This window comes from Bos indicus, chromosome 3, assembly GCF_029378745.1.
Source record: "Bos indicus isolate NIAB-ARS_2022 breed Sahiwal x Tharparkar chromosome 3, NIAB-ARS_B.indTharparkar_mat_pri_1.0, whole genome shotgun sequence".
NCBI lineage: Eukaryota > Metazoa > Chordata > Mammalia > Artiodactyla > Bovidae > Bos > Bos indicus.
Genome location: NC_091762.1, coordinates 463,969 through 476,049, shown reverse-complemented (window position 1 = coordinate 476,049; position 12,081 = coordinate 463,969). Strand labels below are relative to the sequence as shown.

At 37.5% G+C, this 12,081-nt stretch overlaps 1 protein-coding gene across 3 annotated transcripts in view; it reads left to right on the top strand.

Annotated features, from left to right (window-relative positions):
* The window catches only part of TIPRL (TOR signaling pathway regulator), a 70,960-nt gene that overhangs the window by 730 nt on the left and 58,149 nt on the right, over positions 1 to 12,081 (top strand). For 2 of the 3 annotated variants that reach the window (XR_011564670.1, XM_019986367.2), the window contains exons 2-3: positions 8,022 to 8,201; positions 8,953 to 9,052. Coding sequence is in view for 2 of the 3 variants with exons in the window: in XM_019986367.2 (XP_019841926.1) it covers positions 8,022 to 8,201; positions 8,953 to 9,052 (280 nt within the window). In the remaining variant the exon portion in view is untranslated. Of the gene's footprint in view, positions 1 to 7,187; positions 7,308 to 8,021; positions 8,202 to 8,952; positions 9,053 to 12,081 lie in introns of all 3 variants that reach the window. The other variant, XM_019986375.2, reaches the window with a different exon arrangement.

Below are 12,081 nucleotides of genomic sequence, written 5' to 3'. Positions count from 1 at the left end.
GGGTTATTTGGGAATTTTTTTTTTTTTTTTTTTTTTGAGGTGGGGAACAAGGCATCCAGGAAATTGAGGTGCCTGAAATGGATCTTACTAAAGACGGTGGGATGGGGTGGGGCTGGGCTCGTGTGTAGCGCCGCAGGGCCAGTGAGAGTGACAACCGTGATGCATTGTGATGCCCGAGCTGAATCTTGACAAGGTATGGGGAGGTCCAGGGGGACTTACAAAGCCAGGGGAGTCAGAGAGAGTGGGAGGCATGAAGAACAGTTCCTGTGTGATTAGAGCATGAGGTATTAGAAGGGAAGAACTGCAGTGAGAAGCCAGTGGCAGATAGGCTCCGGAGCAGCGAAGATACCACGGAGAGAACTTTTATGCCAGGCTAAGGAGTTTTGTTGGATTTTATCTGACTACCAGCAGGTGTTATTTTATACTAAGGGACGACATCAGATGTACACTCTGAAGGATCTGAACAAAGAATCTGAACATGATGTGGCGGTTGGATTGGAGGGTTGCAGGACTGGGGAAAGAGATCAGTTAGAAGGGTAGAGAGGAGAGGAGAGGTTTTAGAGATTAAGTGATTTGATGGTCACTTAATAGGAGGAGTAAGGGTAAAAGGAAGAATCTATACCCTTGGCAAGATTTCTGGCTTGGGTTATGGAAAGTTTTGCCATTGGATATGGTGAGAAATACAGGAGGAAGAGCAGTTGGGGGCAGGTGTTGGATGGAGGATGAGTTTAGTTTGTTGAAAGATGAATTGAGTGTAGTTTATAAAGTGGAGATGTCTTAGGCACTTATCTTGGAGCTTAAAAAAGATGATTTATTTATGGGTTTATGTTTGGGAATCATCAGTTGGTACCTGGAGGCTTGAGAGTGCATTAAGATTGTCTAGAAATCATCCAGAAGAAAAGAAAAAGGTCATGAGGTGAAACTCTAGGGAGCAATGACAGATTTAGGCAGAGGAAAGTGACCAGAAGAGAGTTTGAAAGGATGTTTAGTATCATAATTAGTAAAAAGGTAACTTTCTTTTAGAGTCACTAAGAAAAATTTTGTTTCATCCCACCACAGGTTGAGTTATTCTCTGAGTTTTCCTCTGTTGTATAACTTTCTGCTACATATTGCACCATATATATATAAAATTGTGGTATATATTCAGTTCAGTGCTGGTGCAAATCTAATTGTGATTTCGGATTGTGAATTTTAAATCGTTGTAACTAATAAAGCACATCTTTATTAATCAAAATAGGAACCATTACAGTCATCACATTTTTACCTGTGAGAAATGTTTGTTTATTTCTGTAGTTTAAAAATCTGTGCTTTGGGATTCAGCAATGAACTCTTGGTAGCATTTTCTGCCTCCTACTTGTTGTGGAAGCGTTTTCCCTGCAAAAAGTTGAGATGCTTGGAGAAGTGGTCATCAGTTGGTGAGAGGTCAGGTGAATATGGAGGATGAGGCAAAACTTGGTAGCCCAATTCATTCAACTTTTGAAGCATTGATTGTGCAACCTGCAGTCAGGCATTGCTGTGGAGAAGAATTGGGTCCTTCGTGTTGACCAGTGCTGGCTGCACCCTTTGCAATTTTCAATGTACCTCATCAGTTTGCTGAGCATACATCTCAGATGTAATGGTTTCCCCCAGATTCAGAAAGCTGCCGTGGATTGGACCGGCAGCAGACCACCAAACAGTGACTCTAACCTTTTTTTTCTGATGCGTGTTTGGCTTTGAGAAGTGCTCTGGACAACCACTGAGCTGATTGTCGCTGGTTATTGTATATTAATATTTAAGTGAATTAGGAAAATTTTGAATTAATAATGGCTCAGATGGTAAAGAATCTGCCTGCAGTAAGAGACCCGGGTTCTATCTCTGGGTTGGGAAGATCCCCTGGAGAAGGAAATGGTAACCCACTCAAGTATTTTTGCCTGGAGAATTCCATGGACAGAGGAACCTGGTGGGTTACAGTCCACAAGGTCACAAAGAGTCAGACACAACTGAGCAACTAACGCTTTCACTTTTCTTTGAATTAGTGAAATTTCCTTTAATGAGTTAAGGCATCTTAATCCTATAAAGGCTTCCTGTCTTCTTGGCCTTATAAATTTGTTGTTCAGTTGCTCAGTGAATCTGACTCTTTGTGACCCCCATGGACTGCAGCATGCCAGGCTTCCCTGTCCTTCACTAACTCCCAGAGTTTGCTCAAACTTGTCTCCATTGAGTCGGTGATGCCATCCAACCATCTTGTTCTCTGTCGTCCTCTTCTCCTCCTGCCCTCAATTTTTCCCAGCATCAGGGTCTTTTCCAGTGAGTAGGCTCTTTGCGTCAGGTGGCCAAAGTATTGGAGCTTCAGCTTCAGCATCAGTCCTTCTAATGAATATTCAGGATTGATTTCCTTTAGGATTGATTGGTTTGATCTCCTTGAAGTCCAAGCGTCTCTCGAGAGTCTTCTCCAGCACCATAGTTCAAAAGCATCAATTCTTTGGTGCTCAGCCTTCTTTATGGTCCAACTCTCACATCCAGACATGACTACTGGAAAAACCATAGCTTTGACTGGACGGACCTTTGTTGGCAAAGTGATGTCTCTGCTTTTTAATATGCTGTCTAGACTTGTCATAGCTTTTCTTTGAAGGAGCAAGTGTCTTAATTTCCTGGCTTCAGTCACCATTTGCAGTGATTTTGGAGTCCAGGAAAATAAAGTCTGTCATTGTTTCCATTGTTTCCCCATCTATTTGCCATGAAGTGATGGGACTGGATGCCATGATCTTAGTTTTTTGAATGTTGAGTTTTAAGCAGCTTTTTCACTCTCCTTTTTCATCTTCATCAAGAGGCTCTTTAGTTCCTTTTTGCTTTCTGCCATCTGGGTGGTGTCATCTGCCTATATGAGGTTATTGATTCAGGCAATGAGCTTCATCCAGCCTGGCATTTTTCATGATATACTGTACATATAAATTTAGAAGCAGGGGCTTCCCTGGTGGCTCAGCTGGTAAAGAATCCACCTGCGATGTCGGAGACCCTGGGTTCGATCCCTGGGTTGGGAACTCCAGTATTCTGACCTGGAGAATTCCATGGACTGCAAAGAGTCAGAGACAACTGAGAGACTTTCATTAGCACTAACTAGCACTAAGCAGGGTGACAATATACAGCCTTGATGTACTCCTTTCCTGATTTTGAGCCAGTCTGTTGTTCCATGTTGGGTTCTAACTGTTGCTTCTTGACCTGCATTCAGGTTTCTCAGGAGGCAGGTAAGGTGGTCTGGTCTGGTATTCCCAACTCTTCAAGAGTTTTCCAGTTTGTTGTGATCCACACAGTCAAAGGCTTTAGCATAGTCAATGAAGCAGATGTTTTTCTGGAATTCCCTTGCTTTCTCTGTGATCCAGTGGATGTTGGCAATTTGATGTCTGGTTCCTCTGCCTTTTCTAAATCCAACTTACACATCTGGAAGTTCTTGGTTCATGTACTATTGAAACCTAGCTTGGAGGATTTTGAGCATTTGCTAGCATGTGAAATGAGTGAAGTTGTATGGTAGTTTGAACGTTCTTTGGCATTGCCCTTCTTTGGGACTGGAATGAAAACTGACCTTTTCCAGTCCTGTGGCCACTGCTGACTTTTCTTTGACCTTATAAATAGGCATGCTGCTGCTGCTGCTGCTAAGTCACTTCAGTCATGTCCAACTCTGTGCGACCCCATAGTCTATGCCCACCAGACTCCGCTGTCCCTGGGATTACCTGTATGTTACAAAGAGTAAAATTTGCCATTAAAAATGGGGTTAAAATACTCTGTTTGGCCTGTATTCAAGATAATCTGAATTTAGGATGTTTGAAGAAATGTAAGTTATTGGCAGGTATTTTTTTTGACATATATATAACTGGAGTATTTCAGAGGACTACCAGATTTTTTCAGATATGTTGGGAAAATCCACAGAATCACATCTTATGTTAGTTTATATTTCATATGCACTTTGCAGTGGTTGCAGGTTATTTATATCTAATCTTTTTATGAAATGTTTATTCTGATTATAATCCATCCTATTTAGTCTTTTAAGTATTTAATATTTTCTTTTTTTAAAAATTTTGTTTTATTGTGGTAAAAACACTTAATATGAATTCTACCCTCCTGACAAATTAATAAATTTAGAATGCATTATTATTGGCTATAGGGACAGTGTTGTATAGCAGATCTCTAGAAGTTATTCATCTTGCTTGCCTGAAATTTTACATCTATTGATTAGCAACTTGTTTTTCCCTTCCTCCAACCCTTGGCAACTATCATTTCACTCTTTGATTCTATGAATAAGTGGAATCATGTAGTGTCTGTCTTTCTATGACTGGTTTGTTTTACTTAGCATAATGTTCTTAGGTTCATACATGCCGTCACAGATTGCAGAGTTTTCTACTTTTAAAGGCTGCATAATATTCCGTTGTATATGTAAACCATATTTTCTTTTCTCTCTTTTTTTAAAATAATATTTTCGCTGTCTGTCATGTCTATGGCATTTGCATGGGAGTATTGATCTTTCTAGTATTTGTTATTTTCTATTTCCTAATAACAAAAGAATAAATTTTACTTAAATTTATGATGAAAATTAATGGTATCAGGTATCACCCTAAAGATGTGCAACTTAAAATGTTAGATCACTGGTATGTGCTTATATACATAAACACAGAGATCTGATGAATAAACAGTGAGCCTGATTTTTTTCCTTACTGTTGTATCATAAGCATTTTTCAACATTATTATATTCTCCTTTTAAATATTTTTAATGATTCTGTAATGTTTTATCATTTGGATAGACAGTTGTTTGTGTGCTCAGTCGCTTGGTCATGTCTGTCTTGTGACTCCCTGGACTGTAACCTGCCAGGCTCCTCTGTTCAAGGAATTTTCCAGGCAAGAATATTGGAGTGGATTGCCATTTCTACCCCAGGGGAATCTTCCTGACCCAGGGATCGAACCCGTGTCTCTTACATCTCCTGCATTGGCAGGTGGATTCTTTACCACTGCACCATCTGGGAAACCCAGACAACAGTTTACATAACTATTTATTTCCTTATCATTAGATTGTTTCTTTATTGTTATAAATGAGATGATTATGAGTATTAATGTACGTAGTTTTTTCTTCCCTGCATTAGGGATTATTTCTTTATTACAGATTTCCCAAAGCTGATATTTTGAGTCAAAGAATATAAATTTGATTAAATTCTTGGTACTTTTTTTCTTAATTTTTGCCCGAGGGTGGAATGTAAATTGACATAGTTCTTCTGAAAATCTAAGTGAGCAAGTGCTGGTTTCCCTCAGTGGGTGTATTTGCTTTTTTCATTATCACCTTTTAAAGCTTGCAACAAGTTGAGAATTTTACTGGCAAAGGTGTTTTCCTATAAGAAATAGCAGCTTTAATTTTTTAGTGTTTTTTTCTTTGTTTCATAGCCAAAATTAATATAATTGTTATGTGAGAACAGAAAATTCAGCAGAGATAGGAAGCCTATGGAAACATGGGGCTGTGGTACATTAACTTCTCTTCTGGGCAGTCATGGTAAAATTAGAACCCATCTTCATTCTTAAAAGTGGTGAGGCTTTGATGATCCAGGAATGAAATAGATGTTTCTACTATCAATATTTTTTACATTAAAAGTTTAAATAATTTGTTTATGCATAGTTTTTACAATATTTGATTGGTATGTCTAATTGGGAATAGATTTAAAGCAACTGGAAAGAGGATAATTGTGGTCTTGGGATATACATAGATCTTTGTTAGCTTTATGTAAAAATACATTCTGTAATATATTGTTTCACCTTACCTAACCTGTATAGCTATATAGCTTTCAAAAATCTGGAAGTCTTAAAAAAGGAAAAAAAAAGAAAACCTGATCTGCTAAAGTAGCTGTCATATACCACTTGCACTAAAATCCTGTGCTTTGTTCAGGATCCATTAGAACTTCATTCAAAGCATTTTTAAACTTTGGACTCTATTGCATACTTTATAACTGTATTAGAAATGTAAGGAAGGAGAAAAGATCCCTACAGTCTCTTTGCCCTAATAAATGAATTATTATTATTTTTCCTGTTCTCTTTTTATTCATTATGCAGTTTAAAGATGTGTGCTTGTTTGCTTTTTCCAGCCTTTGATAGGTTAAAACAAAATAAAAAGGGATCAGGGTGTTTCAGGGGCAGATACCTACATTCTAGAGCAGCTAGAGGTATAAACCCTCGAACTTGAGGACCTTGTCTTAACAAGTTTGTTAAATATGATGATCTTTGATCAGTAGGAAAAGATGAAATAACATTTTAAAGTTTTTGTTTGTGAACAAAGTACCTAATACTTTTTGAAAATTTTCTGAAAGCAGTAAAATTAAAAAATTGATATAAAAGATAATTAGAAAATTGCTTCCATGGAGCCTCTGTGTTAGTTATGCTTTCAGGTTGCAAGGAAAAGAGAATCCCTGCCCCACCCCTCAGCCCCCTTCCCATCCCTGTCCACCTCGGTTGCCTTGAGTGATGAGAATTTAATAGTACATGAAGAAATAATTAAACACAGGATTTAGCTCAGAAAATGAACAGTTCTTATGACCAAAACAACTATAGATGTTTCTAATCTTATTATCCTTATTTTTCAGTTTCTCCTTTGCTCTGTCTGCTTCTCTGGCTGTTACTTAAAGTGTTCACTCTCCCCTCCTCTCTACCTCATGGTTCTGTGTCATGCCATATCTCTTGGTTTGTGCTTTATTTAACTGTCATCCAAACTTATGAAAAGAGGGATCAGAATAAATTTAATTGGCCGTTATTCAATTCAGCATGACTGTATTGGGCAGAGTTCTCAGGCTAAAATTCAGGGGTTCCTGCCAGCCCATAGATAATTGCCGTTGTTTGAGAAGCTGAACTTCCATCCCTAAACTGAATGTCCTGTTTGTAACTGAGGTGATAGGGTTATAAGGCATGGTAACCTATACATAAAGGGCTTCCCTGGTGGCTCAATGGTAAAGGATTCACCTACCAATGCAAGAGACACAGATTCAATCCCTGGGTCAGAAAGATCCCCTGGAGAAGGAAATGGCAACCCACTCCAGTATTGTTGTCTGGGAAATGCCAGAGACAGAGGACTCTGGTAGGCAAAAGAGTCAGACATAACAACTAAACAACAACAACAAAAAACCTATACGTAGAGTTACTTTTTCCAGAAGTAACTAGTAGCCACTTAAAAATCTTTAAAACAGGGCTTACAAACTCAGCTTTCTAAAGAGTCAAGGGGACTGGTGAACCAGCAAGCTCATACCCCACGTAAAGAGAGAAGCCTCTACTCTGTTCCAGCCAGTTGGTGTCATGTGGAAATACAGGTGCAGTATTGGCCAAATCTTCCTTTTTATTTTCCAAAGAGAAACCGAAAGTCCAGATTTCTCAAAAATCTCTCCATTTTTATTGGCAACTCGATAATTTCGCCAGTTATTTCAAATATTAAAAAAGTATTCTGTGTAGGCTAGTCGTAACATATCTGTGAGTTAATAATTTGTGATCTTGGCCTCATAGTAGGTCTAATATAACTTTCTTGTGTAATAAGACTAGCCAGGTGAGGTCCAAGTTTTTATAAAGCAGGCCAGTATAATGGAAAGAGGCCTAGTTTTACCACTTACTAGCTCTGTGATTTCAGTTAGCTACTTAAGTTCTCTGAGCCTTTCTTAGCTCACAGGATAGTTTTGAGGCTCAGATTCAATTATCTCAGACTTTGATCATCCTACCTTAAATGGTACCCTTCCATTGCTTTGCTTCAATTTTCGTGTATCACTTATTACTAGCTGACATTATATTATGTATTTTTTGTACATTTGTTTATTACTTATCTTGTTATTTAGCCCACTACCTAGTACAGGCCAAAAAGGTATACACAAAGACAATGGATGATGAAAGCATTTATAGACTTCACAACTGTATCATCTTATTAAATCATATTATTTAACTCACTTAGGAGTAGAAGGTATTCTGTGGAGATCAGAAGGAAACAAGAGTGCCAACAGTGATATAAAATAATCCTCCTGCCTTTTGATTACGCATAGGTTAGCTGATGAATTGCATATGCCGTCTCTCCCCGAAATGATGTTTGGAGACAATGTTTTAAGAATCCAGCATGGCTCTGGCTTTGGAATTGAGTTCAATGCTACAGATGCATTAAGATGTGTGAACAACTACCAAGGAATGCTTAAAGTAGCCTGTGCTGAAGAGTGGCAGGAAAGCAGGTGAGAACCTGGGCAGTTAGGGGTTGAAATAGAAAAGAGTTGAAAAAGTATTCAGTTGTGATATTTTATTAGAATGAAGGGCTAGTGTTATTATTAAATTTGATAGTTGAATCTAGAGTTCATTTTTCTCATTGATAAAAGAGATCAATTACCCCCTTTTTAGTACTTCTTGAGTTAAATTGAATGATAGTTGAGGTGAGCTATGGAAGCTTTAGTTTTTTGAGCTTTCAGTGTTCTTTAGTGAAGACACATTACACTGTATACTTTAATGTTCCTGTTTTTGAAGAAAAATGTTTGCTTATGATTTGCATTGAAAATCTAAGGAGGATTGAAATCAAGAAAAATGAAAAATGTATTTTATTTTGTAATCAAATCGAGAGTTATTTATTTTGTTCCTGTTATGTATTAGGTTCTTTGAAAAAAGTATAAACCTTTAAAACCATGTCCTTAGGCAGTATACAGATTAACTGGGGAGACTACATTATCAATTCATGAATAACAGGTTAAATAACAATACATGTACAGAAAAGCTAAGAAAGATCTTATATTAGTGAATTTTGACAAGTATATGTGTTTATTAATAGGATACTTTATATTATGTATAGAATGTAATTTGGTGTGATGCGTGAATACTACAGTCCAGGGGGTCACAAAAGAGTTGGACATGACTTATCAGCTAAACAACAAAATGAATACAGATGTTCTATATTCTGCCTCACTGAATCTGATCCTTCTCATTTTGGTATTTGAGGACGGAGGGCGAACACTCTAAAGAGGTTATTAAACCGTATGATTGGACCTATACAACGGATTATAAGGGAACATTACTTGGAGAATCACTTAAGTTAAAGGTAAATCTTATTTTTTGCTTTTATAAATCATTGATTGCTTTGGATAGTCTCAATATTAAAGCTTCCTAGTAATGGGTTATTTTATGCTGCTACTTTCATCCTACTTACTTTGTATTGTGGGAGGCTTTAGAACCTATTGTGAGGGAATTTTGCTCATTGATTATCAGCACAAAATAAAAGAAGGCCATAGTGGAACAATTTTTATTAAAAATATGGTTGTAGTAGTTGGCAGATTGCCTTAATGTTATTATGTAATATCAAGAAGCATTAAAATGTATTGTCCTTGGTGTACTGTATTAGGTGTTTTAGACAAACCCTGCTTGCTAGTAGCTTGCAGTTTTACAGATAAACGGATATGTGGGCAGGGAGGAATTTTGGTCAGACAACTGGGATTATTTTTCTCTCTGCACTGTGTGTGAATCAGGTATGACTTTAGGCAAGTTATTTAATCTGATTCTATTTTATAAGTAAATTGGATAAACAGAAATATCTACCTTATAGCAGAATTTTGATATAAAATTATCTGTGGGAGTTTTCAGTGAATTCTGAAACTCTGTATTGATTTTAAACTGCATCTGTATAAGACCTGCTTAAGAAGAGATTCACTTCATGGTAAATGACACTAGGAATGTGGAACCGGCAGGCCTCGTATTGGGAGCTTAGCTACATAGAGTCATGGATACAGCAGAGTACAGACAAATAATCCCTCCACTACAGTCTAATGGGGGAGGAAGGTTATTCTAGTCTGTTAATACTTTATAGATTAATATTCCCTCTTTTCATTCCTGATTGAAAAACTTTTCAAAGTGTGTAGACCGTTTGCTGTTTCATTGCAGAAAGTGAGGAAATGAGAATTTGTTTTCCCTTATGCAATACTGATGACTTTCTTTGTGGGAGACAGGAGTGTGAGAGCAGTAGGAGGTGAAAGGCATATGCTCAGTGCTCTTCATTGGCACTTCACCCTGTCATCTGATTTGTCCTAAGGTGTTGCTGACAAATGTCAGTATGATCAACCACTCATTAGTGGTCAGGAGCTGAGGCTTTGGCAGACCTTAGTTCAAATCTCAGCACCAGTACTTAACAGCTTGGAAAAGCAATTTAATCTTTGCTAAGCCTTTGGGCTTCCCTGATAGATAGCTCAATTGGTAAAGGATCTGCCTGCAATGCAGGAGACCCCAGTTCGATTTTTGAGTCAGGAAGATCCGCCGGAGAAGGGATAGGCTACCCACTCCAGTATTCTTGGGCTTCCCTTGTGGCTCAGCTGGTAAAGAATCTGCCTGCGATGTGGGAGACCTGGGTTCCCTCCCTGGGTTGGGAAGATCCAGTATTCTGGCCTGGAGAATTCCAGGAGATCACAAAGAGTTGGACACAACTGAGCACCTTTCATTTTCACTTTCAAGCCTTTGGTAAACTAAGGATAATACCAGTTGTGATGTAGTAAAGAATATATGTATTAAGTGTTTATAGCACAGTGTCTGTTAACACAATTAGATCTTAATAGCAGCTGCTATTATTATAGTATCATATTTCAAATGTCAAGTTAATATTATTGAAATACCAAAAATAAAAGTAGATACATTGTCTAAATAGTATTTATCTCTTGCTTTATGATCTAAATAGAGTTGATAAATGTGTTCCTTTGTTGCCTTAAAAAATAGTGACTATTTTCCAGGTAAAATTGTTAGGACTTTGTTGCTTAACTCTCAAAATAATCTTGTTAGATAGGCATTATTCTCATTTTGTAGATGAAGAAATGGGTTCAAGATCTTTAAGTGTGTATCTCTTAGTAGGGTAACACTGATGCTAGAGCTTATTGTTAAGCACATTTGTTACATGCGGAAGATCACTTTCATAGGAACATATTTTACATTTAACTTTCTTTTAATACCTAAGGATTTTTTGACCTATAATATATATATTTTTGACCTGTAATATTATTTGAGATTTTTAATTATTTAATCCTTCAGCTGTTCCTCAGAACACTTATTCAGAAGCCCTAGTATATATAGGAAGTGTATGCCAGTGTAGGAGAAGGTATTTTATATGTATAGTAAGAATATCAGAGAATGAGGCATTAGAATGAAGCCTTTCCTTTGCCCTTAAATTTTTGCTTTTTAGTTGCTGGTGGCTTCTGGTGTGTGTGTATATTTAATGTTTTCTCACTCTTCAGATTGTTTAACCCATTACCCTCAGTTGTATCATGGTGTAATAGGAGAGAGAGCCAGTCACGGAGTAATACTGACCTTGCTGGATTCATACCCAGCCTTGTCATTTGTTGTCTGGGCTACCATGGGCACTTCTCTTAGATTATGGTATGAAGATATTATGAGAAAACAGGTCAAATGCATAATATGTACCTGGCCCATAGTAACCTATCAACATTTGGCTGGTTTTTTTTTTTTCTTTCCTATAAAATAAATGGGCTTCCTTGATAGCTCAGTTGGTAAAGAATCTGCCTGCAATGCAGGAGACTCCAGTTTGATTCCTGGGTCAGGAAGATCCACTGGAGAAGGGATGGGCTACCCACTCCAGTATTCTTGGGCTTCCCTTGTGGCTCAGCTGATAAAGAATCCGCCTGCAATGTGGGAGACCTGGGTTTGATCCCTAGGTTGGGAAGATCCCCTGGAGAAGGGAAAGGCTACCGACTCAAGTATTCTGGCCTGGAGAAATCCATGGACTATATAGTCATGGGGTTGCAAGGAGTTGGACATGACTGAGCAACTTTCACTTATTAAATAAATAAATTGGATATACAGGAAGATAGAAGTACAAGGTTGCCTCTTCTATTGATACTGTGTTTTAGGAATAAAACATGCTTAGTGTGCATGCATTTTAAAAAGTTTTTTTTTTTTTTTAAAGCACATTGGAACATTTGCCCAGTTATTTTAGTATGATTCAGTATCTTAAATTTTCTTTTTCTTTTTTCCTTTTGATAAAAATGTATATAACATAAAACTACTATCTTAGTTATTTTCAAGCATATTAATTAGTGTTAAAGTATATTCATGCTGTTGTGCCACCAATCTCCA